The sequence below is a fragment of the Barbus barbus genome (genome assembly GCF_936440315.1).
Source record: "Barbus barbus genome assembly, chromosome: 10".
Lineage (NCBI taxonomy): Eukaryota > Metazoa > Chordata > Actinopteri > Cypriniformes > Cyprinidae > Barbus > Barbus barbus.
In genome coordinates, this window is record NC_136738.1 from 456417 (window position 1) to 483935 (window position 27519).

Sequence of the window (27519 nt, forward strand, 5' to 3'; positions counted from 1 at the left end):
CTAAACCGCCCAACTTTTGGTTACTAGATCTTAGATTTAACTGCTACTAACACACTGATTTGTCTCCCACAGCCTCAGGTTGACACATTATGATTTCATTTAAAAATGAATTACAATTCTTTATACCACAGTATGCATATGTGCACACATGACTGTGTATTAGTGAAACCAATCCTAAGCATATTTACATGTATAAATGAACAGCACACTTCAGATATGCCTGTATGCTTAGTTTCTACAGAAAAGGAATCTTTTATTTGAGTTTTTCTCTTCAGTGTCGATTGCATGCTCTTTGTTAAGTGTCAAATGTCAAGTTCCTGTGATCTACATTTCTATTTTCATCTCAGTAGTAGTAGTGCACTAATGTTACATCATCACATAAACCCAATCTGAGTTCAAACGAAACACTTTGATGATAAGTCTTCCCCTGAGCTGAAGAGGGTGATAAAGTCAATAAAAAAGCACTTGACATAAATATTATTGCATGACATTAAACAAAATGGTAATAATGGCAACCAACTACTGGCTTATTTTGGATTTGGCCCACAGGCTTATGGAAGCCTCTAAAAGTATCGGTATTGTTGGAAATTGTTAGAAGTCATGGTGTGAAGACCCAAATGTGAGGTGCTTCTTAACCAGAAGGCTGCATCCTAGTGAGCTTTCTAGCCTGAGTCCTTCTCAGCACTCAATGCTAAAATGAGATGTTCTAGTACAGGGGTCTTCAACTAAACTTGCTTGAGGTCCAGTAATGAACCCTCCTCACCAGCTGAGGTCCAGACAATTATATAGACCTACCTAAAAACATTATTTGATGGTTTTGGCCAGACCGGGGTATCTGCAGGTAATTTAAGTTTATATTTAAGACTTTTTAAGGCCTACACAAATAAAATTAAAATTACTCTAAAAAGCTAGATTTAGAGTTCAGATAGTTTTTCAAAAAAACAAAAAGTCTTTAAACCGTTTTTTAGGAAAATGGAGGCAAAAGTATCAATTATTATATTAATTTAAACAATTATTACCAATCATTTATTATATTAATGAAATAACATAAATATATGTTACTGTCTTAATTGTTTACATTTTAAATGCATTATCTTCTGGTTGATCCACTAGTTCACATTTACAACTCTGTGTGTTTGCTGCATAAAAACATGGGTTAATTTTCACATTGGTCTGAACAAAAACAGCAGACTGGCTTATTGAAAATGCCATTTCATTCTATGCCAGCAGGTGGCGCTTGTGGAATGGCAGAAATATAGCGGTTTCCCCGGTAACGTATCATAATCTTTTGAATTTTAATTGTCACATTACGCTGTATCTCAATTCTTGTCTTACCGTCCCCAAATTTAAGACCTCCTGAAATAATAATTAAGAAATTTTATGGCCTTGAAATAACTACATTTTGTACTTTTTAGGGACCTGTCAACTTTCCTAACTTTTGAGAATGCCATGCTTTTCACTCACTTGAAAGTTTCATCTGTCTGAGCGCAGTGCGCCGCTCTCTGCTCTCTTCACTGTATGTCCGACAGCAACAGTTAACTGTAGTAGCTACCCATGGGGTGTTTCAGGGGGGATGGTGTGGTCGGGGGGGTTCCTGTACTTTACTAGGACACAGACTTCTGTTGAAGAAACACCCGTGTGATGTTTGGACAGTAGAAGGAGCAGTGAAAGACCACTGGGTGGCACCTTCATGAAACTGCTCAGGTACCCATGTTTCTAAAGATGCATACCAGCTTTTACATCAGTACTCAAAAGTATTGAAAAGATGCAGCTTCTCTACCTGTTTGGCATCTTCACCATCAAATACTGCCAAGTGATTGCTGAATTATAAAAATATGTTTGTTTGGACAGGCAAGACCGTTTTATTGTTATAATGCATCTCAAATACAGTGGCAAGATGTGGGACTCAAAAATGGTCAACACTGGATACATTTTTGGAGAAGAAAAAGCAGCTGAAATCTGGTTAAACATTTAGCTAAAATCCAAGATGTGATCATTCCAATATGGCTGATACTGAAAGTAGACTGGATTTGGCTTGGCCCCACTTTAAAGTGAGAGACACGGAGTGACGATTACTACATTTGATGACATTAAGAGAGCATGCCAGTACTGGCAACTTTTTACCCTAAGCTTGTTTGGGCTGCCTTAGATTTCCATGACAGAAGGAAAGATAGCTAACAAACGCTTTGGGGGCATTACACATCTTTGGTGCTTGATGCCTATCAATGTGCATATTTTTCCCTAACTCATACAGATATTTACATACAGACAAAAAAAAGTGCAAAAAAATAATAGAAAAAGATACTTGCAGAAACATAAGTAGAAAGGAATGCAAGGGAATGAGCAAATCTATGAAGAGAGGGGGGCAGGATGTAGAACACGATGTACTGCTTCAGGAAGGAAATGTTCAGGAGGGGCAGATCCCATTCGATGGACCAGCGCTGAAATATAGAATCACATTAAAAAAGTAACAAATTACTTCAACAAACTGCTTCCACTAAATGACTGCTGATATATTAACAAAACAATCAACTTAGTAATATGAATTTAGTAATATGAAACTATTATTATTAAATTATGGATTAATGTGTAATTAATTGGCTTCGGAAAAGAAACATTTGTATTATTATGGGTTAAAGTAAAATCCCTATTTCAACATAAATTGTACTCTTGTTGAAATCAGCCGTAATATTTATACTATAATTTATACGTGCTAATTATCAAAACCAAGCCATAATGAAGTCTTCTTACCTCAGGGGTCTCCAGTCCTGCTCCGTGAGCGCCACCTTCATGCAGAGTTTAGCTCTAACTCTCAATATCAATCACTACACTCAAGAGAAACAATGACTGCTGGAGACAATATTATATATGATATTTTTCTCTGTTTTTTATCCCGGCCCCTGAAGATTACTTCATGGAACTGCAGAGGATGACTTTCGGACAAGAAGTCAGATCAATCCAAGCAAGTTTTATTGAACAGAATTGATGCGGGAGTGCAAAGGTGAGTAACTGAAGCAAAAATAATTCTTACAGCTGCACAGGGGACTGTCTGTGATCAGAGCAGCACACACCTCAGGTAACAGAGACAGGTAAGAATCAGGATTAATAACACGGAATGTCTTTTCTCTTACAGATGGAGAACAGAGGAGATCACTGGAGAAAGAGGGAATCACCTGGATATATCGCTTTGAAGTTCACAGGAAGTAAACTGACAAATTGTCACTCACATGAATAAGCACCAATTTTGCCTCTGATTTCTGGCATTTGGTGGAGTTTTTGAAAGAAATGTCGGGGCTGAAGTGCAGTGTGAATCTGGCATAAAATATCCCAACTGTCTGCTTGCTCAGAACATTTCCTGTTGAAGCTATACTCTGCAGGAAGGTGGCCCTCCAGCAGCAGGATTTGACATGCCTGCCAACTTTATTAATTGTTGTTTGTTAAAAAAAAAAACTACTGTATCACAGTAAAAAGCATCATTTTGTTTATTCATAATGTTTATCACCTTCTTTTCAAAACATTAATCAGCAGATTCTCAGTAAACAATAAATCACTGTTCCTGTGTTACTTTAGTAAATGGAATAATTTACTCAATTTAAAATCATATTTTGTAATATTGTATTGCAATATTTTTTACTTATGTAATGCCAATTACTTTCTCATCTGATTTATTGAGGAGAGATAAAAATAGAGCTTTTGGAACTCACCCAACTCTCTTTGAGCTGGAAAGTGTTTTCCTGGGTCCTTCTGAAGCCGAATCTCCTTCACAGAAAAGATGGAGGTAGCTAGAGTGACAGAATTGAACAAATAATTAATACAGACAAATAATTATGACATTTCAGCTGTGAAAGTATGACTATAAATGTGTAGAAATTGTTCTGGGCTGCGTTTTCCCAAAAGCATCGTAAGCTTAAGTACATCGTAGACAGGGCTTAAATTGGGATTTGTTATGTGGGGGGGGCTCTATGGTATTGAGCTTATGTATATATATATTTACATTTATTTAGTAATTTAGCAGACACTTTTATCCAAAGCGACTTACAAATGAGGACAATGGAAATATATATGTATTATGTGTGTGTGTGTGTTTAGTTTTTTTGCAAATGTGATTTATTCTAATGCAATATTCTCATCAGCTGTTAAATAGGCTATAAATCTGCATGTTTTTTATGTTTTATCCAAGGGCTTTTTTTAAATAACCTTTATAGAGGACATTTTCCCACTAATCTCATTCTCTTTCAAATTCTTACGTACTATAAATTCAATTATAATAATGTGATTGTTATTATCTATTCATTATCAAATTAAATCATTTACACTGAAAAATACAACTACATTAAATTATGAGAACATTTTTTTGAATATGCAAACAAGAAATGATACTTTTCAACTAAATTAAAACGCCAGTAGGAGCCAGTAGCGAGTGTTTAATGAGTCATTGAGTCTTTCATTCAAACGATTCGTTCAAACGGCAGATTCATCAGATGTTTATGCATGGGCTAATGAATCTTTGACTCAACCGATTCGTTCAAAACACTGAATCATTCAGCAGTGAATCGTTCAGCAGTGAATCGTTCAGCAGTGAATCGTTCAGCAGTGAATCGTTCAGCAGTGAATCGTTCAGCAGTGAATCGTTCAGCAGTGAATCATTCAGCAGTGAATCATTCAGCAGTGAATCGGATGGTTGCTTTGAGATGCCCTGTGATTCTGCCAAATATGTAAGTGACCTAATATTATTGTATTTGCTCATTGAACTGTTTATAGAACTATTAAACAGTCGTAATGGTGAAAACGTTGAGTGATGTTGCCTAACTAACTGTATTTTAAATATAAAACTTTTTTACCTCAGTATGCTGAGTTTGTTAGTGTTTTCCTGGAGAGACTGCGAGAGCCTCTCATCAGCAGAGCAACCTTATACTGGCAATAGATGCATTATATACAGTAGCTATATCCACTATTCCTCACTTTCTGTAAATGTAATAAAATCTGAATAATACTTGCGTTTTGGTGTTTACATAGTTATTTTTGGTTAGTGATGTTTTATTCATGTTACTTGTCTGGCGTTAATGTCGAGCCCTGGAGTCTATGTGCCGGGCCTCGGCCCCGGACGGCTCCGGCCCAATTTAAACCCTGATCGTAGACCCATTGAAACCAGTGGAGCACAGGAAAATTTGATTGGGAAACACAGTCCTGTTCGAGACTGTCCCTGCAAATTTATATACACAGCATCACATCTTACAAACAAAATGAGCTTATAAGACTATAATATTTCTAGTTTGAAATACTTACTGTCAGCCAGGTCCTGCACTTTTTCTCCCAGGTCTCTGAAATATATGTGCCAGAGAGCCACTTCTGCAGAAATACGTTGCCGTGCTTCAAACTAAAAAACAAAACCAAAAAAAACAAGGAAAAAAACAAATACATCTAGTGTGAGTTTCTTTTCTATGTGCATGTCTACAAATGGGATCTCACAGCAAATACTGCAGTAATATATACAAACATTTTGTTATGTTGTACTACAAGCCCTATTTATAGGTTATGTCACAAGCTATGTTTGGTAGGTAACTACAAGCCAAATACAATACTACTTGGTATTCCTTGTGGTATATGCCTCACTTGGTAACATTATTTAATAGATTTCATTCTGTTTAGTGTGTAATGTTGTATCCAGCGTTATCAAATAGGAGATCACTGCCTGCGCTCCTATTTCCATAAAACTGAGTTCTTTTTAACTTCGCTGCATTGCCAACTACCTCAGTCACTCATGTCACATGACATTTCCAATTACTACTTTACTTTACTTACTTTTAGTCATTTAGCAGATGCTTTTATCCAAAGCGACTTACAAATAAGAAAAAGTAACTAAAACTAAAAGTTAACACTCTGTAAATACTCATACACACATTTCATACATTTAAAATAAATGAATTCAGGTTGATGTGTCACTGTGAAACCACTTTTCAGTTGTTCTATAATATTTTCACACTAAAAATAATGGTACTCTTTCTGACAGAACTTTAAGAGAACTTTAACAGAACTTTCATCATCAAAATAGTTGAGCACAAAGAGCACAAAAAAAACCAACAAAAAAAAACACTGGTTACTGGTGTAACCTTGGTTCTGTGAATGACGGAAGACCAGTAACCAGCATTCTATTACATCGTTTCACCACTAGAGGCAGTCAAAACATAGGGCAGTGGTTCTCTATTCCAGGCCTTGTGTACCCGCTCTGCACGTTTTGTATGTATCTCTTATCACTTCAGGCAGTTTTTCTATTCGACTGTAAGTGTCCAACGACATCACAGGATATTCCGCCATGATTCCAGTTCGAAGGGATCATATATGTTCCATTCAAAGGGCATTAAACTGTGCGAGATGTGAATTTAAATTGTATTTATTTACAAAGGCGTATTATGTCACACTTGAAACTTCTCTAGTATGTGAAGACGCAGCAGGCAGTGGCATAGCGCAAATCTGTGAATGAATGTTCCCGAAGTGAAGTAAACTTCAACAGATTTCACATGCTCAGGGAGCAGGGAGCAAAGAACACTGTGTAGGGACCATGTCAATCAAAACAATTCATACACGGAGCATTCTTCGATTTGTTAAATAAGAGAGACATGCAAAATATGCAGAGCGGGTGGTCGCTAGGACTGGAATTGGGAACCACTGACATAGGGAAGACAAATACAACCAAGTTACAAAGACTACTATAGAGGTTTTCAAACCTGTTCTAGAGGCCCTCCAGCACTGCACATGCTGTATGTCTCAACTTTCTCTTCTTTTATCTGTACCCCTCCACCTCCTTCCACTTCTTCTCTGACTGCTAATGACTTTGCCAGCTTCTTCACCGATAAGGTGGCAACCATCAGCAACCAGTTCTTTACATCACTCACCCACAGCCATCCTCCACCCATATACATTTAAATCTTCTCTTCTTTCTGTCTTTTTTCAGAGAATGAGATCTCCAATGTTCTGTTCCACCCATCCTACATCATTTGCTCGCTCTTGCCAGCCGAAGAGTTTCAACAATGGTCAGCAGGGTTGTCTCCACTCTGTCTTTTGAACCCAGACTGGTTCTTTTCAAGAAGATTGTTCTGTGATAGAAAAGCCAAGAGCAGACTGAACACTCCAAATCATCTGTTCTTATTCTGCTTGACCTGCAGACTTTCACATATGCTCCTGTCTACTCATTCGGACTTGGGGATCACAGAGACTGTATTTAGGTGGTTTCAGTCCTACTGCATAGGCAGTGTAGGTACATGCTTGTACACCATTAGGAACATCAGACCCTTCCTGTCATAATATGCAGAACAGCTACTTGTCCTATCTCTTGTAATATCAAGATTGAACTACTGCAATGCTCTACTGGTAGGCCTCCAACCAGTGCAAATAAGTCTCAGCAGATGATCCAGAACACAGCAGCATATTTGGTCTTCAATCAGTGAAAGAGAAAGATTAAAACATTGCCTCTGTCTTTACTGTGGAGCCGGTGGTCACATACTTGCCGAGTATCTGGTGTGACCACCCCAACCTTCGGTGAGTCATGTTGCTACTTTGTCTATCATCCAATCTTCATTGTACACCAAAGTAACAGCAAACTGTGCCTACATCTCTGTCCCAGTTAATGCTGTCCTCGACCCTGGCTCGGCAGGGAACTTCCTCTCTGCTGCAAGCTCTACCTCTAATCGATCTTCTGAGCCACCGTACTCCCCGATCCACTCTGTAATGGAAAGGCACTTGAGAAAGAGGATCATCACTTTTTGTGCTACGAGTCCAAAATAGATGTCCCCCTGGAATACTGAATATTCCAGGATGTGTTCAGCCTCAACGCGCGTCCCTTATCTACCATGGGATTGTGGCTTTGACCTAATGTCAGGTGTGCATTAACCAAGGGATGGATTTACCACCTTTCATTTCTGAAATAAAAGGCTATGAAGGGGTACATAGAGGTAGGGGTAACCTAGAAATGCATTAGTCCTTCTACATCCCCTGCCGTTTTGAGTATCTTCTTCATGGCCAAAAAGGACAGAGACTTGAGGCCCTGTATTGACTATTGCCTTCATCACACCCACTAGCTACTATAAATATTGGGTCATGCCGTATGGCCTGGCCAATGCTCCCTTCGTATTCCTGAGTTTCATTAATGAGGAGTTCTAGGACTACATACAACATTTCCTCATAGTGTACATTGATAGTATCCTCATATACTCCCAGAACAAGACAGACCATCATCATCATGTTGTGCTGGCACTCGGCAGACCGAGGTGGAGCTGGGGGCAAGGTGGAGCCAAAGGGGTGGAGAAACAAGGCATAATTGTAGGACTGGAAGTCCGAGCGCATCCAGAAGGTTGACTGACCAAGGCAGATATGAAGGGTCAACAGAGCATCCAGGGGAGCCTAAGGCTCAGAGGCTCAAGGTGAAGCCAGGGGATTGATCTGAGCTACAAGGTATGGCCAACAAAGGAGGAGCTGAAAGACTGAGGGGTGCTAGAAGAGACAGGACTGAAAAACTGGCTTTAATTAACAAAGGAGGAGAGAGAGGGAGGCTGGACAAGAACAATGATCCTGAAGGAGACTTGGGACTGGCTGACAAAGGGGATTCAGGGCTGTGCGAAACCAGTGGAGCAGGAGATTCAGGGCTGGGTTGAACCTAAACAGAGTAGCTAAATAGAGTATCTAAATATTTGGAGGGGATCCGCAAAGAAGGAGTTTGCTCAAGAGTAAAAACAAAGACAGGAACTGGCTCTGTGTCACTCAAGTCAATCAACCACTCCAGGCAGTCCAATTCCAACAAAAGTCTTTCTGGGATGGTCATGGGGACTGGCTCACACACCTGGTCAGACTCTGCAGCAGTTTTAGGCTCCAGGGCAGACGATGCTTCTATCATGGGGTCCATGGTAGGCATAGGCTCTGGCTCAGTGGGTAATGGCTCTGACTCTGGGTAGATGATGTCCGGATTGGGGGAGTGGGCTTTAGCTGTGTTATGATGTCGTCCTCTACCTCACTGATGGTAATGGTGAACCCCAAGGACATGCTGGAATCTTCTGCCAATGTTCCATCCATCCATTGGCCAATGTTCCCATGAAGCTCACTCCAAATTCAGTCCAATGGGGTACGGTCATCCCACAAGGTCTGGTGACAATATTTCATCTTGAATAATGGAACACAGAATAGTTTCTGGTCCAAGAAAAACTGCTGCTAGATCCATATTTAAGGTCTGTTTCTTTGTCACGTGGTTGCAACAAAGATGAGTTTGAGCAGGATCCAGTTGGAGCAGTAAAACTTTAACAATAACTTAAAAATGTATTCAAATCAATCCTACTCAGGAGAGAGATAAAGACACAGGAACAAACACTTGAAATCGATATAAGAACAGACAAATTAAAAGGTAAAATAAAGTAAAATGTAAATCTTTAAAGTAGACAACAATCCAAAACCTTTGAATGTCTTAGACATTTCTTTGCAAGGCAAAATCAAATGCACACTTTACCTGTAATAACTGGCATAGTAGATCATGTCCATCATTGGTGATCCTGTAGAATAAAATCAATTATAGCTGTAGTTTTCCAGTCTCAATGTTAATAACTTTTAGTAGTCATATCACATAAATTATCAACTGATTCATCATTTATGGTTGAATCATTGCTTTTTATTTTCATTACAGAAAAAAAGCTGACCCCAGAACGTAATCAACGTAATGAGCATTGTTTACATTCAGCATGCGCACTCTACTGAACGTAAACACCTCTGATTACATAAAATTGTTTAACGAATAAATTATGCTATTATTGTTTTCTTTGCGCACTAAAAAGTATTCTTGGAGCTTCGTAAAATTACGGTTGAACCGCTGATGTCACATGGACTATTTTACCGATGTCCTTGCTACGTTTCTGTGGTAATATCCTTGCTGTCTATGGAGGGTCAGAGAGCTCTCCGATTCCACCAAAAATATCTTAGTTTGTGTTCAGAAGATGAACGAAGGTCTTATGGGTTTGGAACGACATGAGGGTGAATAATTAATGACAGAATTTTCATTTTTGGGTGAACCGTCCCTTTAAGGACGTAACAAAGACAGAACAGTTTGTCAAACAAGATAAAAGGGGCATCTCAGCAATATCACAAGAGCTGCCAAACAGAAAGGAATCTCATACACTTAAAAAAAGCAAGAGCAGAAAACAACAGATACACACCTGGGTGCATGCGTGATCAGAGGTTCCCCGTCATAATGGGGAAAGTTGTATGAAAGGAACTTATCATTGGTGTTGATTCCTGGCCAAGACTTTTCTGTAGGAGTACCTGAAGATGACATGCAAGATTAGAATCAAAATACAAAATAAGTAAAAATAAAAATAATAATAAAAGTTGTGGCTTTGCAAACCCTATTCAACTGTAATTGGATCTTATAGCTTATTACACTTGCAGAAAATGAACATGTTTCAACTCAGTTATGACATTATGATCATTACTAAAATATTATGTAGAGCACATTTTACTGTATTTCATAAAAAAAAGTAAAAAAACATGCAAATATTCAAACAAACATGTAACAACAAACAATAAACCTACTACAGACACAATATAATAATCGAGCCTGAATCATGCATGTGCAACCCATCAGACCAAACAGGGTGAGTATAAATAGACAAATAAATAGCCTGACATGTTTTCTTTTGAGCTTGGTATTATACATTTGTAATAAATCAGGGATGTCTAATTCTACTCCTGGAGGGCCAACATCTTGAGTTTAGCTCCAACCAACTTCAACACACTTTCCTGGACATCTCTAGTGAGTCTAAAGAGCTTGATTAGCTGGTTTAAGTGCATTTAATTAGGGTTGGAGCTAAACTCTGCAGGACAGCGACCCTCCAGGAGCAGGTCTGGACACCTCTGTAATAAATATGGAAAATAATTGCAGTGTCCTTTTTACGTTGCTTACCTCTTTCGCACAGTGTTTTCAATATCAATTATATTTGTTAAAGACACCTAATATAAGGTAGGTCCATTGAAAACACCAAGTCCCAATTGGCTTATAATATGCAAACATGAAAACACTGAAAAGCCAACAATGAACAAACAAGACTAAAAAATAAATAAATAATAATAATAATAATAATACATTGTTGATGTGTGCAGTAATAGTCTGAGAAAAATACACATAAAACTGTACCAAATCAAAAACATAATTAAACAGTTTTGTTGTAAATTAGTAGTAGTTAGCAAACAAACTCTTTGCATCAAAGATACTGTAACACATTTAATATTAAAATTTGAAGTAAAAAGTAAATAGACGTAAATATGCAAACTCTTTGCATGGTCTCGTACTGTATCGCGTATCTTGTCAGTGTGTGCACTTGCTTGGCCATTTTTAGTGATTAATAGGAAAGTGGGTTCAGCTGAATTCTAGCAGTGATTTGTTAGATGGGCATAAGAAAGGTTATTATACCGCGGCTGCCCTCGTGTGAAGCCTCTTAGTGTGAAGACCATCGACTCCACCGGGCTAGGACACCGGCAAAGGATATAAGTATCGCTTTTTATTTTATTTATTTATTTTTTTCCCTTTTTATGTTTACTATTGAAATGTTGTTGTATGCATTTGTCAGTTTTATTTAATTTCTGTATTTTCTTAAATGTGTGTGTATAGAGTATTTACAGAGTGTTAACTTTTAGTTTTAGTTACTTTTTCTTATTTGTAAGTCGCTTTGGATAAAAGCGTCTTGTAAAAGACTAAAAGTAAAAGTAAAAAGCATCAAGACCACTGGTACTATTGGGACAAATTAGGTAAAAACTAAAAGCTTACTAAGTGCATAACACCACAGCTCTTACCCAGCATACGAAATATAAGATGAAGCTCATCCTCCACTGTCGACCCAGGGAAGAGGGGGCGTCCTGTGATCATTTCGTAGAATATACAACCTACACCCCTATGTTAACAAAAGCAAAGCAGAGAGACGAAAAGAATGAAGTGCCTTTTTGAGAAATGTATAAAAGGCTCACTTCAGGCCGAAAAGAGAGTGGGCAGGGTCTCTGAATTTCAGAAGAGCAGACATGTTCTCCAGGTTAAGCACACAAGTTTGGGTTCCCTTTGGGGTCTCCATGCCTGCTTCTGGAGCACAATCAACCAGCAGAGTTCAGCTCCAACTATAATGTGTCGTTCACTTGCAGAATGCAAGCATCTAAAGGGCACACAAGTCTGAAGAAGTGAATTTAGGTAAAGGGGTGCAGAGCTGGTTTTGTAGACAAACATCAATGCCTTGAATTTATTGCGAGCAGCTATTGGTAGCCAGTGCAAATTGATGAACAGAAGTGTGACATGCATTCTTTTCAGCTCATAAATGATTAATGTTTCAGCCACATTCTGGATTAATTGTAGAGGTTTGATAGAACTTGCTGGAAGACCTGCCAAGAGAGCATTGCAATAGTCCAGTCTGGACATAAGATCTGAAGAGTTTAAAATATGAATATGGTTTCATTCATTTACTCTTATTTTCACCCATGTATGCGTGATTGTATGCATATGTTTGTTTAACCTAGTTAATGTGTGTTTGATATAAATAATACATTATGGTAGTTTATCCAATCTTGAAAATAAGGTATATTTCCTACAAATGTCCATCATTTGACTAGTGTTTATGAGAGCAGTTTAATGGACTGAACATGTAAGTGTGTATGTGCGTCTCACCAGATGTCAATAGAGGTGGTGTACTCTGTTGATCCCAGCAGCACATCAGGAGGTCTGTACCAGAGAGTGACTACTTCATTAGAAAACGTCTTTGTGGGAACTGACTTTTCACGCGCAAGGCCTACAGGACACAAACAGACCATTAAACTCCACGCTCTACAATTACTGTAAGTCTGTAAATGTGTTTCTGTTAAGTATGAGAAGTATTTGGATATGTGAGCGATTGGGCCTACCGAAGTCGGCAAGTTTGAGCTCTCCCCTGTCATTGATGAGAAGGTTCTGAGGTTTTAGGTCTCTGTGCAAAACTTTCTGCCGATGGCAATAAGCTAGACCTCGCAATAGCTGAAACAGGAAAATCTATAAGGTGGCAACAAAGAGTACAAAACAAGTCATTCCAATATCAGGTGCTTACTTTTATATTGCTTCCAAAACATTTTCCTAGTGTGCATTCAACAATAAACTTGAATACACGGAGGCTAATGTGTGTATATGGCTTTGCTTTTGATTATCCTTTACATGGCAGCCACTGGCTCTCTCTTTGATATATCTTTCCCCTGTTTTCTTGTTTCTTTGCTAGAGTGTTTTGGTCTTGTAGCTGGCTACTCTCGCTCTCTAGTTTCGCTTTGTATCCTCCTGCTTGTAAAATCTACGGTATTTGAAGGTATACCATGTTTTGCACTATATTGTTTGTGCATTATATTCTGTCTTCTGAAGCCATATAATGGATTTGCATGATAAACAGACTGAAATTTTAATTTTTATGCACATAAAACCTTTCCCTCTGCCATAGTCTATTCAGATGAAGCTGTGTTGTGCAAGGTTTGATGTGAATGATGACAAACCTCTTTGGTATTGAAGAATGCAGTGAGGAATCATTTAACTTCGAAACCTACACTAGATGCACTAGGCCCTGTTTTGCTTCCATTTTGTAGCCTGTTTTTAATATATTTAATTTTACTCTTCTTATTATCTATTTAATTTATTAAATCAATTCCTTTGTTTCTGTATACAACTTCTGCTACGAAATACAGGTTTAGTTTTCCTCAATAACTTTCCCTCATGCATTACATTTTTATTAGTATTTGTTTAAGATGATAAACAAACTCATCTTAGACTAAAATAACAGGCAGTTATAGCTGGCAGACATATGCCTTCGCCCCGAACCTTTACATTATAAATGCTCATTATGCTCCCGCAGTCATCCAGATACTGTTTGAGGTCCCTCTCCTGAAAAAGACAGAGCACAAATAAATCAGAATTAGGTGGAGAAAAATAGAAATACAATAATGAATCAAATATATGCGCGTCACCCACCAAGTACTCGAAGACTAGTGTAAGGCACTTCTCTGTGTGAATGATGTCGTGGAGGGTGACGATGTTGGCATGTTTCAAGTTCTTCAGGAGAGACACTGACAGAGAAATATCACATCAAATCAACATTAATAAAAACTAGTGCTGTCAAACGATTAACCGCATCCAAAATAAAACTTTTTGTTTATGTAATATATGTGCGTGTAATGTGTATATTTATTATGTATATATAAATACACACACATACAGTATATATATACATAATAAATATACAAAGTACACACACATATATTATGTAAACAAAAACGTTTATTTTGGATGTGATTAATCACGATTAATCGTTTAACAGCACTAATAAAAACATCATAAGAAGTGATCATTTTATACACTTCCATTTTCTACCGTTAGTCTAGTCTACTAGGAAAACTGTATTAAATAATCCTAATAGCAATATACGTGCATTAAGTATTACTAGAGTCTTGAGTACACTTGCATATGTATATTTTAACAATAGCCAAACACAAATATTATATATATATATATATATAATTCTACAATTAGAAATGAATGCAATTTCTAAAGACATTTTTACAGTAATATTTGAATGCATCCTAAGTCTGAATTACTCAATATTTCGAAGCGTTTGAATGGTAATATGTATATATATGCTCTGTACCTTCTCGTATGGCGGTGCAAGGTGCGCCTTCTTCATACTCCAGTCTGATTTCTTTCAGAGCCACTAGATCATCCGTTAGTTTACTACGACCCTTAAACACTGTTGCATATGTGCCCTGCACACCAACACACACACACAACCATACAACATGCTGTTCAGTGGCTTTAATAATGAGCAATGGCATTTACATTTATATAAAAAGGCAAGCTATAAAATGATCAGAAAAGAACCGAAGTAGTGTCAGTCTAAGACTGTCTTAACCAGTGTTGGGGGAATGGATTACTTTTTAATGTACAAGAAAATATCTGAGTTACTTTATCAAACAAGTAATGTCAGTTGCTTTGTTTTCCATGTATTGACTGAGTGTTGAGAGAAATCGGCGTTGTGTGAACATCATGTTACTGTAGCTCTAGACTACATTTAACATGTATTTACTCATCTCACATGCACAAAACAGATTCAGAATTCCTCAAAATTAATAAAAAAACTGCGTGTGTGTGTGATAGAGAGAGAGAGAAAGAGAGAAGCAAGTATTGAACTTTCTTTTGCATCCTATTCTTCGTGTAATCTAGAATGGCAGCACAGCTGAGAGCTTTGTTTGAGCTTTTTATTCATTTCACTTTTAGTGTGAAAGGGCTTTTATATTGGCAAAATAGAAGAAAAACAGAACTTCTTTATATTAAAAATAAACAAAAAAGCCCAGGCTAGATGAGAAAAAGTAACACAAGAGTAATGTAATGCATTACTTTTCATAAAAATGAACAAACACCATTAGTTACTTTTTTAGGGAGTAATGCAATATTGTAATGCATTACTTTTAAAAGTAACTTTCCCCAACACTGGTTTGAACACATTCTTCTAACAATATGATCAAAAGAAATTAGGCAACATAAGGATAACCCTCTCCATTTACAACATCTTAAACACTTCTATTCAGAGGTCAAACGCTCACTCAAATGATTCAGATGATAATTCTGTTCATTCAAGCTGTGGTAACAGTCTAGTGTGCAGAAGATTGAGGATGATCAGTATCTCACCTCTCCCAATTTGTCCAGTTTGACATATGTCTCTAATTTGCCAAATCCGATTTCTGACTGAAAGGAAAACAAATCTGAGTGATTAGCTGGCTGTATCAACGAGAACTATCATCAGTAGGACTGTTAGCAATGGGGTTTCACTGAAAGACAAGGGACATTTCTATTTTTTTGTCTATGACCTAATGTTAACATGAAAAGAAACGTGTAATGAACCTTAACATCCACAGAGAGAGTTCTTTGTGTTTATGTATTGATTAATTATATTCATGTACAAGAAAGAAGGAAGGAAGGTGCATAGAATAAATTCTACAAAACAATTAATCCAACCACACTATTTTTCAGCATCAAGGCCTGTTCACACCAGCATGGGATTTCAGTGCAAGTTTCACAAGTGATTTTCAGAACAGCAGATGGGCTGAATGAAGATGCAATTTCACTCTTATAGAAAAGCAGAGATACAACTACACAAATACAACAGTATAATATGTTATCAAGATACTAATATAACTTATTTGTATTTTATTTTAATTGATATTCTTATTTTTGTCTCAGTATTTGCGTATGACTGATATTTGTTAGAACTGCCTTAATTATGTGTTCATTGCTCAAAACAGAAAAGGGCAGCGCTGCAACTTTCTATTCTGATTCAACATTGGCATGTTTTCAAACAGCCAGTAATGTTCTGCATGACCGTCAGTACGGGTTTCAGGAGCAAGAATCCCTGCAGCATTCGTCTGATGCAACAGTCCTCAAAGAAAAGCATTTCACAAAGTTCACTGTTCTAATATTCTACAAGGCAAAACAATATTTAATATATACTAAAACAAAGCAGAGAACATGGATGAATAAGAGAAAAAAAAGAAGAAAAAAAGTTTTCCAAGTACTGGCCCTTTTCATTGATTCAAGGATGTCATGTATCAGTGGCACTGTGTACACATCAGGGATGGTCTTCCCATTGAGTTTTTGGTAGTCCATGAAGAATCTGTATAAACCATCATGTTTGGGGAAGATGACCACAGGGGAGGACCATGGGGAGAGAGAAGGCTCAATGATGTTGATGTTCTCTTTTAACACCTGGTCTACCAGGTTTTCAATGATTTTCTTCTTGATATTCCAATTTGAATTTTAGAATTTGATTGAGTTCAGTGTTGATTGATTTCAGTTCAATAACTGTGTAAAATGAAAAGGGTATTAGATGTATCCTCTCTCTTACTTTTCAAGCCATAGAGGCTGGTTCTGTCATCCAGGATAGCCCTCATGGTACCAAGCAAATCCAATCCTGCTATGGGCGGGAATGTCAGGTGAGTGTCCTTCATAATGTATGTGTCCACCCAACAGTGTGTACCATGCCATGTGAAGATAATGGACTAATTGTGTCTGGCTTGGGAAACCTTTCCATCGGCCATAATAAGTCTTTGTGGAAAGAGTGTCACAGTGACTGATGGAGGGTCCTCCCCTAGTTGTCTCTATAGGTTCTCCTACATCATGGTAACCCTGTTGGAAAAACAGCATATGCTGGTTAGGTATGTTTTGAAGTATGGTGGAGGGTGGGTCCTCCACCATACCTGGCGTGTTTAAGCTAGTCCTTAGATGGTCATGAGCTGGTTTAAGCTAGTCCTGAGCTAGCTGCTTAGGACCAGCACATGACCAGCTTAAACCAGCTGCCATGCTTCAAAGTACACCTAACCAGCATATGCTGTTTTTTTCAACAGAGAAGGGTTCTGTGAGTGGGACACATTGCTTTCATTGCCTTTTCTTGAGCACCAGTAGTGTTGTGAAATCATGGTGTTGGGCTATGGTGAGGTTTTTGTAACAACTATGATCAGATGGCTTCTTGTTTGTCTTCACTGTACTTTTTTGATTTCCCACCTCCTGCAAGTAGCCTTTTGCACTTATGCAGTTCTTCTCCACCATAGATTTGATTTTTACCACTTGTTCCACTGTGTTCACTGAACCTCTTTGGGAGTTAACAGGCCTGGTGTTATTGTTTGGGTCATATTAACAGCGTAGACAGCAGTATAGGTACTGTATATTATGCTGCTGTTACTTAATAGTGGGGACACCTGAGACAAGATCTTGTAAAAAAGGCCATAATAAAAATACTTTAAATAGTGATTTTGTCAGCCCCTGAAATGTCATTTACATTATAGTTCTCATTAAAGGATATGCTCTTTATTGCTTAAACAGAGCTTTTTTGTCTGAAGGAGACATGAAACAGGCGGGCCCTAGCGTGTCAAAGGGACCCAGTGTCTCGTTTTCTCTCGAGGAGCAGGGGGAACTCAGGAGGGATATCAAGGAGAGGTGTCAGACCGTTGGTCGCAGCACTTCCTATCAATCACATCTCTTCCTCTGCGCTCGATTCCAGGAAGGGGCAGGAGCACGAGTGGCAACACTAATTTTCTGAAGGGGTCACCCCCTCAGAGATTTTAGAAGAAGACCTGGTCAGGCAGGGAATGTATCTCCCAAAAGCCTCTGACTGCACCCTTGCCTCCCTAAACTTCTTGACCACTGCCTCAACAGATGTACCGAAAAGCCCGGAAGCCGAAAGTGGAGTATCAAGAAGAAAGTTATTCTCCTTCTTCCTAATGTCTACTAAATTAAACCACAGATGTTCAACCTCTCTTTGTGGCCACCATTGCCGCCTTAGTAGCAAAGTGCTACCCGCGGGATCCAATGACAAGAGAGGGAGAGAGCGAGAACACAATTCGTTTAATACACTTTGTTTAACTTTAATACAGCCTTATTTTTGTTCCTTGTGCATTTGTGAGATTTATCTGATGCATCAGCAGTCAGTCTTCCAATACTTCACAACAAAGCAACAGATCCAGGCTATTACACACCAGCTGAACAAAACATAATCCATACTCAGCAATCAACAAAAATACAGTCAATAATTATTCACTGTCTTTTAGTAAAATAGTCTGTTCATAGTGCCACCAAGCAATAGTTTTATGTAACCACTTATGTAGCGTCTCCGGGCACATGACCAAAACCACGACTCATTAATTGGCCCTTTTTTAACGTTTTTTGTTTTGTTTTGTTTTTTTCACAATGGAAAAGAGAAGATTTCTCTCCATAAAAAATCATATTGATGGCATGCAAATGTTTGTGTCAGTCTGAGTAGACCCATTAACTGCCGTTCACTCAAATGAAAATGTTTATCGCACCCAACATTCATCTTGGTGTGAACAGACCTTGAAATTTGTGTAATTTGACTAATGGAAAAAAAAAACAATAAGAGGTTTTATTATCCACTTACAAAAACCAATCACTCTAAACACCCACACATCATAATCTTAAAGGGGTCATGACATGGATTTTTTTTATTATTTTAATATGTTCATTGAAGTTTACTTATAATGTTAATAAAGTTTTTTGCACAAAAAATAAATAAATAAATAAATATGTGGAAAAATGATTATTTTCAACCCTCATTCTGAACCTCTCTCAGAAACAGACTGTTTGTAAGGGTCTGCGGCTGAACGCCAGTGGGCGGGGCCTATGTCCATATGTTGCTCTGGAGGCGGTGTTTATGCAAAGACTGTTACGTCACCTTGTCCCTATGGATCCAAAACGAGCCGTATTCTAAGTCTAAATTATTTTTTATTGATAAGAACATTTTAAGTTATGAAACTTGCAGGATGTATTAAGCATACAAACACCTCTTCTGTATCAACAGACCAAGGGAAATCTGGTTTCTCATGTCATGACCCCATTAAAAGTCAAAGCATTTCTTTAAATCAAAATTTAAGACCAATCAACTAAGACTGCCACACCTGACTCATTATGTGTAGATAATATATGAAAATTAAAAATATATATTTTTATGTATTTTTATGCAAAAGAGCCATTGATTGTACGTCTGTTGTCTATTTTATTTGTTTATCTGTTTCATAAAGGAACCTTTGCTAATTTCTAAATTGTTAATTTTGCAACAAATGACAATAATTCACTACCATTCTGAAGCCCAAACCTCTATACAGTATATTTGAAACAAAATTGCCTGTATAATTAAGACCATGATCAACCTTGATTTCATAATAATTAAAGCAAAAACTTTTTGCCTACTTCATCTCCCACTTTTTTTAAACAATTATTGACAAACATATTAATTTCAAGTTTTCAATGTTGTCAATGCTTAGTATTCTTCAATCTTCACATTAAAATTCAAGATTATGACAATTACCATAATAGCTAATGGCCTTCAAAACAAGACAGAATAGATCTAAATAAAAATAATATTTTCTTATGACAAAGAAAACTCACGTGTGACGCTCTGCGAAGTGTTCGACTTAGAGGTTTGTCAAATGGGGGGCTGTTTGTTGCAAACTTCTTCAGGTAACCTTCAGGCAAACGAATATCAGCTGGCAGTGAGAGACGTTTATTGATGTCCTGAAGAGGAAATGGAAGGAAAGGAAACATATAATGTGCCAAAGAGCAGTTGTATGGGGCAGCACTCTTGATGAATATATCTTAATGGAATACTGATGGAAGTGCAGGTATACAACCCTATTGTGAACAAAAACTATGACCAAAGAAAGGCTGCCAACAAAGTAGCCAATTATGTGTGGCAGCTCTCAAGAGGGACAAACAGCAGTAAATGTTGCCATTCATACAAAGACAGACACAAAAGAGTGTGAAAAGAGCATTCACTAAAGAATGAACTCTTAATTTAACTGCTTAAACTAAAATCTAAAAAAACATAGGACTAAAGCTGGGCACTGACAAACAAGCTGTGGCCAAATGTGGCCCCTTTAGTGGGGAAGGAGTGAGAGTTGGAACAAGAAGTTCAGAAACTGGGAAAGGGCCCTGGGAAAGGTCCCACCTTGTGAATCCATAGTATTGATGGACAACTTCAACACCTACTGTATGCTGATGACAACAGAGGGATCTGGAGAAAAGTAACCAGGAAAAACAGCTTGCCTGATCATACCCGAGTGGTGTTTCGTTGTTAGAATTTTGTGCATACCATTGGCCATAACAAATCCCATGTTCCAACATATGGTGGGTCGTAAGTGTATCTGGTCCAAGGCCACCTTAGGCTCAAGGTTGGCAATCGACTTCATTGTCATATCTTTGGACCTGCAGCTGTTTGTTTTGGACACTCAGGTAAAGAAAGGAGAAATGGGAAACCCAAACAAATCATGCAGGTGAACTGGGACCTTTAGCAGAGAATCCTGTCAAAGTTCTTTAACTGCCACCTTGAGTGGAGCTATTCCTTTATCCCAAGGAATCCTAGAGAAATGGAGTCAAGTTGGGCTCAAAGCCTCTATTGCAGAAACGGCTGCTTTAAACTGTGGCTGGACGGTGGTTGTTGATGCCTGTCAAGGCAGCAACCCAAGAAAACTGTTAGGTCGTTAAGCACAAAAAGGAAGTCTTTTGGGATTGATTAGCCTTTGGGTCTCTCGATTCAGCTGACAGGTTTCAACAGGCTAGGAGGACTGCAGAAGCAAATAAATCAGATATGAGCAGAGCTCTGAGAAGCCATACTGTGGGCTGTGGGCATGACCCTCTTTGGCACTAAGGAACCACAGGTTTGCATATTGTGAGTTCCTCCAGGGCAAATAGCAGACACCATGCTTGAGATATAGCATGTGCTTAACCTAATATATAATTTGGGCACAGCATTAAGTGCGAGTCTACTTGTTGAAATGTTTGTTTATTACTCACTTGAGATTACATGCATTACCTCATTAGAGATGCGCTGCTGAAGGTTGCGCATACGCACTCTAACAGGACTCTGAACTTCATCAGAAGAGGTTCCTGAAGCTTGATCACTTTCTCCATCTGACCCCATTTTACGATGGACTACATCTGTAAACACACACATTTATTACCCCTGATGTCTTGAATTTTATTTTATTGCACATCATATATGTAAAAAAAATAAAACCCATAACCATGTTAGGGTCACAAAAGGTATCTGGAGCTTGGATAGGCAACTACTAACTAACTTACTAACTATTAACAAGCAGCAAATTAGGAATTAATTGAGGGAAAAGTCGTAGTTAATTGTGAATAAGTGTTCCCTATTCTAAAGTGTTACCATTAACAATGCTTTTGGGAAATGCACCCCTGGAGAGCCACTGTCCTGCAGAGTTTAGCTCCATTCCTAATAAAACACACCAGAAAAGTTGAACTGTAGTCATCAAGATTGCTTGAAAATTGCAGGAACTTGTGTTTGATTAGGGATGGAACTAAACTCTGCAGGACAGTGGCCCTCCAGAATCAAAGTTACCCATCCCTGTACTGGTGTAGAAAGGGACATTCACACAGACACTGAGGTGCAATGGCAAAGCAACTTGAAATCATTTATTTCGGAGAGTTGGCAACTTGAGGCAACATGAGCAACAGAGGCTGTTGGAAATATCACAAAGTTGAGTAGCTGGGTTGAGCAATTTATAAGGACCTTTTAGATAGTTGTGACCTTCCCACCCTAGTTTAGGACTTCCTCAATGCAGAAAAAGGCATAAATCAATAAAATGAAGCTAGAACCCTGGCCCTGGTTTTACAAAGTAAGTTTTATAAAGAATTCAATTATTTTCTTTTCTCCTATTTTTCTCAAAGTGTATACCTTGGCAAATACAGTCTGCACTTTACCTTTTAAAGAAAACCATAACAGTGCCTCTGGATGATATACTGAAGTTTTATAAAGCAAAACGATTGGTCTGTGGAAGATTCATTTTGTATTAATTTTGTGTTCTGCGATATGCTTTTTTATACTCAAAAACCAGTAGCCACAGACTTGCATTTTAAGAATCACCAAGGACAACGGCTTCAGCTAAAAATCTTTACTGTTCAGCTGAAGAAACACTTGGATAGCCTGAGGCTGAGTAAATTAACTGCAGTTTTTAATTTTTGTGTGAACTATCCCTTTAATCTGTGCATTGTTGGGGAGGGGACCATGTCACACAATAGGCATGTTAGTTTATGATGCTCACACCAAATGCTGATTTAATTTAGTTAATAGATGTTAACTGATAAAGAAAATCTATTTATGACTATTTTTGACAGCATCCTCCTTTTACTGCATTTTTACACAAGTGCCTAAAACCTTTAACATTACTGTAGCTTTGCAGGTCGCTTTCTTGAAGCGTCTTGGAGACATTGCCACAGATCTTCTGGATTTAGTCTGTCTCAGTTTGTTCTGTTGCTTCATGTCAGTGACTACTGACACACTACAGCAAAAGATAGAAATAACTGACTTAAAACCATTTCTTAGCTGGTGAAAATACTAGTGTTCTAATAATTTTGTCCACCACTGTAGGTAACTGCCTCAGTGAATCATAAGGGTTATTTAAATAAATCTCATTAAAACTATTAGCTACTAAGGATGTTAAGGTAGGGTATGCATGAACATATTTCTGATTGCATTTTCAGATGAGTTTGTTAAAATATTTCTCAAAGAAAAGGAAGACACCAGATGCTGAGGAAGATGACAGTCAGGTATTTAGTATAGCTAGACTGAGATGTTTAAGGTGAGCTATGCCTTATGAAGTGAATGTACAGTGAAAATACTGTCTCTTACTGTGGCGGTTTAAATCTTTGCAAATAAAAGAGCTGGTTGGTTGTTTTAATTTTTCTATTCCTCAGAAAGTGGCCTGATTGCGTGTGATTAGCATATAACAGCCGACGTGAAGACAGGGAAACACAGTACTTATAAACAGAAGCAAAGCAATCGAGGAAGAACAGAAACAGGAAAGTAGTAATTAAACTACCACACAGGCCATGGCTATATACTCCTCCAAAAAATTTTCTTGGTGAGATCAAAGTCTGGGGTGCACTCAGAAGGAGCGGGCACTGGGGGGCGCTCTGGAAGTGTGGACTCTAAAGGAACGGGCCCTGGAGAGGCGGGCACTGGAGGAACAGGCCCTGGGGGAACGGGCACTGGGGGAACGGGTCCTGGAGAGGCCGGCACTGGAGGATGCTGTCGAGGGGCCGGCACTGGAGGGCGCTCTGGGGGCGCAGGCACGGCATAGTGCTTTCAAGGGGCTGGCACTGGGCTTGAGTCAGCAGCGGCCGGCGGGCTTGGGAGAGCGGCGGACGGCGGCATTGAGTTCCCCGAGGACGGCAGGCTTGGGAGAGCGGCGGACGGCGGCATTGAGTTCCCCGCGGACGGCAGGCTTGGGGGAGTTCGCAAACTCATGCCGGCGTGCTTGAGGGAGCCGCAGACGGCGGCGGGATGGTTCTGGCTCGGGCCCGGACACTTACCAGAATTTATTCCCAAAAGTGGGCTGAAAACATTGTGTTTTTTGTATGGGCTGGTAATGTTAAATATTTTGATGATCACTTTACTCGTATACTGTGGAAGAGATTGCACACTTGTAAACATTCCTTTTGGTGTGTCAGATTCCCAACCCTGATGTTCAGTTTTTTGGATGATCAGATCTACATCAATCCAATATACAACGTTTTGAGACAAGGAAATTATAAGAAGGTGGTGTTATGTGCCATCTTGCCTATAATGAAAATGAAAAAAAAAGAACAGTTTTGCCCAGTGTTGGATATTTCCTTATTTACTGCTTAGGATTTTATTGGGTTACACTTTACTTGAAGGAGTGTGCATAAGACTGACATGACACACGTCATGAATATGAAGGTTTTTTATGCATGTTTATGGCAACTGTCATTAAGTGTCATTAGCTCAGTTATGTCATTTTAATGCAAATATGACATTGTTTGAGATGTCTTTGTTATGGGCTAGGGTTAGGGGTACGGGTAGGGTTAGGTCAAATAATGTCATCTTTGCATTAAAATGACATAACTGAGCTAATGACACTTAATGACAGTTGCCATAAACATGCATAAAAAACCTTCATATTCATGACATGTGTCATGTCAGTCTTATGCACACTCTTTCAAATAAAGTGTTACCTTTTATTGTTATATTCTGTAAAATCATTAACACAGTGAATGTGCCCAAATAACAACTGTTGTCCTACAACTCTGTGTAAGAATTCATCAAACTTGTGTCATTTTTAAGATATCCTTACTAAGAGCATTCATGCATCTGTGTGAACAATCGTCAGTGTACAAATGTTTTCTTTAAATGAGTGTGAGTGTGTTTGTATGCAGAGTTTCTGTAAAAGCTTGTTCTCACCACTGTCTCGTGACAAGGGAGGTTCATCCAGTCCGGTATGTTCAGGAAGCTCTGAGAGACTCTCGTCCAAACGCCGTAAACTTTGCAAGCTCATGGACAGGCGCTTTTTAATTATCTTCATGCGGTCCATCAAAACTTGACTCTGCCCACGACCTAAAGGATACTTTGGGTTCAGGGCACATATGCACATTCAATAGCTGAATCTTATAGAATCTTATAAACGCAGTATTATGCAATAATTCATACATGTAATATCATTAAGCAGGGCTAAAGAGGTTTGGGATTTTTGAGCAAGCACATGCTAAATCTCAGGCATAAATGTGTTTGTGAAATCAAGCAAAGTGCAAAGACCATTTGTGTCTTTATGTTACATATTATACTCTGCATACTTCTTTTTAAACACATGGGAAGGGAATAAATGGATGAAGACTCCATTAAATAATTGAGAATGTAGCACCTGCTGGTGGTCAGACATCTGATATGACTATTTCTCATAAAAACTGAAAATTAAGTTTACATGGACGTCTATTTTTGCATGAATATACCCACAGTTTGTTGAATCGTGGGAATATATGGCACTTCTGTTTACAGCTTAGTTTATATTTAGTGTTCTCGTGGAAATTCTATAATTTGTAGTGCATCAGAAAACAGGGCCCTATAAATTAAAGGATATGTTTAATCAGGATATGTTGGCTGTATTTTAGTTCAAATACTAAATTGCTTTTTATGGTCATTTTAATCCTTAAAAATATCTATCACAGGCAACAGGTAATAAGACAAATTACATTTGGGTTATCAAACATATCCAGCTGCACAATCTTAATTTAATGTATTGTAAGTTTCCAAAAGCAGTTTCTTAAAGGGGTCATCGGATGCCCATTTTCCACAAGTTGATATGATTCTCGGTACTTCCGCCTACCTCAACCGTGACCTTTTCCACATCATTGCGTATTACATGACGTCACGAACGCGCATCACAGAACAGAGCAAGGCGAGCATTTGTGCTTATAAAACTTAAACTTTTTTATTTATTTTTGAAATGACCGATCGTTTCGCTAGATAAGACCCTTATTCATCGTCTGGTATCGTTTAAAGCCCTTTGAAGCTGCACTGAAACTGTCATTTGGACCTTGAACCGTTTGGGTCCCATTGAAGTCCATTTTATGGAGAAATGTTTTCATCAAAAACCTTAATTTCTTTTCGACTGAAGAAAGAAAGACATGGACATCTTGGATGTCTTGTGACCCTGAACATACTCCTGGACGTGTTTTTGGAAGCAGCATACCTTGAGTAAGCAAGGTTTGGGTTAATCAACCGAGAGTTCAGGGTATGTGTGATGCTAAGTTAACCTTGCTTTCTGGAATACACCCCTGCTGAAAACTCTTTATGCATTTTGGCCGTTTATTTACAGGCCAGCAGTGTTTTTAGGGCCTGAAAATGCACACTTTTGAAAACGGGATTTAAAGTGCATGTTTTGGAAAATTATACTGTTATCATCTCCATGTAAACTACAAAATGCTAATTTGTGAAAAAGGTGACCATGCACATGCGTATCACGTGCTTGTGTAGTGTTTCAAAGCAAACCTTTCAAAAAAGCAAAGGAAAAACGTTACTGTTTTTAGTACAATGCTGTCATGTAAATATACCCTTACTGACCAATAACATCACAACCACTGCAGAATGTTCACATTGCTCTTTCACATACAGTTCAAATCAACAGTGATCAATACTGCCAATACTAGCCTAGGCCAGATCTAAAATATAAAATACTAGCCTAGGCCAGATCTAAAATATAAAATACTAGTCTTACCAGCAGAGCTGAGTAGTAACTGATTACATGTAATTAGTGATGGATTATAATAAGTAATCTACCTGTACTGTTCTGCAGGAAAACTATTTTTCATATTTGTCTTATAGCATAAATATCCTAAAACACTGTAAATTAGGAATAACAGCAACATGAAGCAGTTTAAAGTTATTTCAGTCTAAACCAAGCTGTGTAAAGTGATTTTGTTTAAACCAATCACTCTGTGTTCAAGCAGCTCTTCTGTACCTGCTATCCACTCTCTTACTGCTTCATTGTGTGTAAAAGAGCAGTGTGAGCATTCTTCTGAACTTCTCATCTCAAACAGAAAGTGCTTCTGTCTCTTTAAGTGATGGAAGAGCAACTCTCATACATTGAGATCTGGTCCCAGTCTGAAACACATGCGTCATTATTCCGTCGCACAGATCACTGGTGTTTCATGACAATAAGCTCTGACTGCAGCTCTTCAGTCAGCACGACTCTGCCCTGGTCGGTAACTGTGCTGAAAGTTAATCAGTGCAGTGATATAAGCGTAATGAATCGGTAATGAGGAGGAAAACGCCGCAGCGGTCATACAGTAGCTTACCTGCGGCAGACGCGACGCGTGTGTTCCGTGCTGACGCACCGCTTTCACTGACCCCGCTGACTAATAAAGGACATCTGCACCGGGACCGTTTGAGCTGAATCACCGAGCGAGAACCGACGACCGGACATTTCTCGGGACAGGACTCCTCGTGATCACGTGATGAGCTCGCTCGCGCTGCTGACGCGCGTTACAGTAAACATCCCGCACCGGAATCATGCAGCTCTATATCTATATCTCTATATCTCTGACCGTGCGTCATATTTCATAGCATCTCACATTTAAGATATTTCCGACTCCTGCTCATTCTGTAGTTTAACCAATGATCC

At 38.5% G+C, this 27519-nt stretch overlaps 1 protein-coding gene across 1 annotated transcript; it reads right to left on the minus strand.

Annotated features, from left to right (window-relative positions):
• Window positions 1–1845: 1845 nt before the first annotated feature.
• On the minus strand, window positions 1846–27375 carry LOC306876409 (cyclin-dependent kinase 16). Its single transcript, XM_079427543.1, has 16 exons — window positions 27194–27375; window positions 24804–24966; window positions 21393–21517; window positions 19970–20095; window positions 15704–15760; window positions 14667–14781; window positions 13994–14088; window positions 13844–13906; window positions 12913–13036; window positions 12680–12800; window positions 11824–11921; window positions 10191–10296; window positions 9491–9533; window positions 5287–5377; window positions 3705–3782; window positions 1846–2441 (listed from the first exon to the last, which is right to left on the minus strand). The coding sequence occupies exons 2-16, from the start codon at window positions 24931–24933 to the stop codon at window positions 2350–2352; spliced, it is 1464 nt and encodes a 487-aa protein (XP_079283669.1). The 5' UTR covers window positions 24934–24966; window positions 27194–27375; the 3' UTR covers window positions 1846–2349.
• Between the last annotated feature and the right edge of the window lie 144 nt (window positions 27376–27519).

What these genes read in the sequence shown, in the direction of transcription:
- LOC306876409 (XM_079427543.1), bottom strand. Translation starts at nt 24,933, where the DNA reads ATGGACCGCATGAAGATAATTAAAAAGCGCCTGTCCATGAGCTTGCAA. An exon ending in GCTCAAACTTGCCGACTTCG is followed by an intron (nt 12,801 to 12,912) that starts GTAGGCCCAATC and finishes TGTGTCCTGTAG; the next exon opens with GCCTTGCGCGTGAAAAGTCA. An exon ending in AGTGCAGGACCTGGCTGACA is followed by an intron (nt 3,783 to 5,286) that starts GTAAGTATTTCA and finishes CTGTCACTCTAG; the next exon opens with CTACCTCCATCTTTTCTGTG.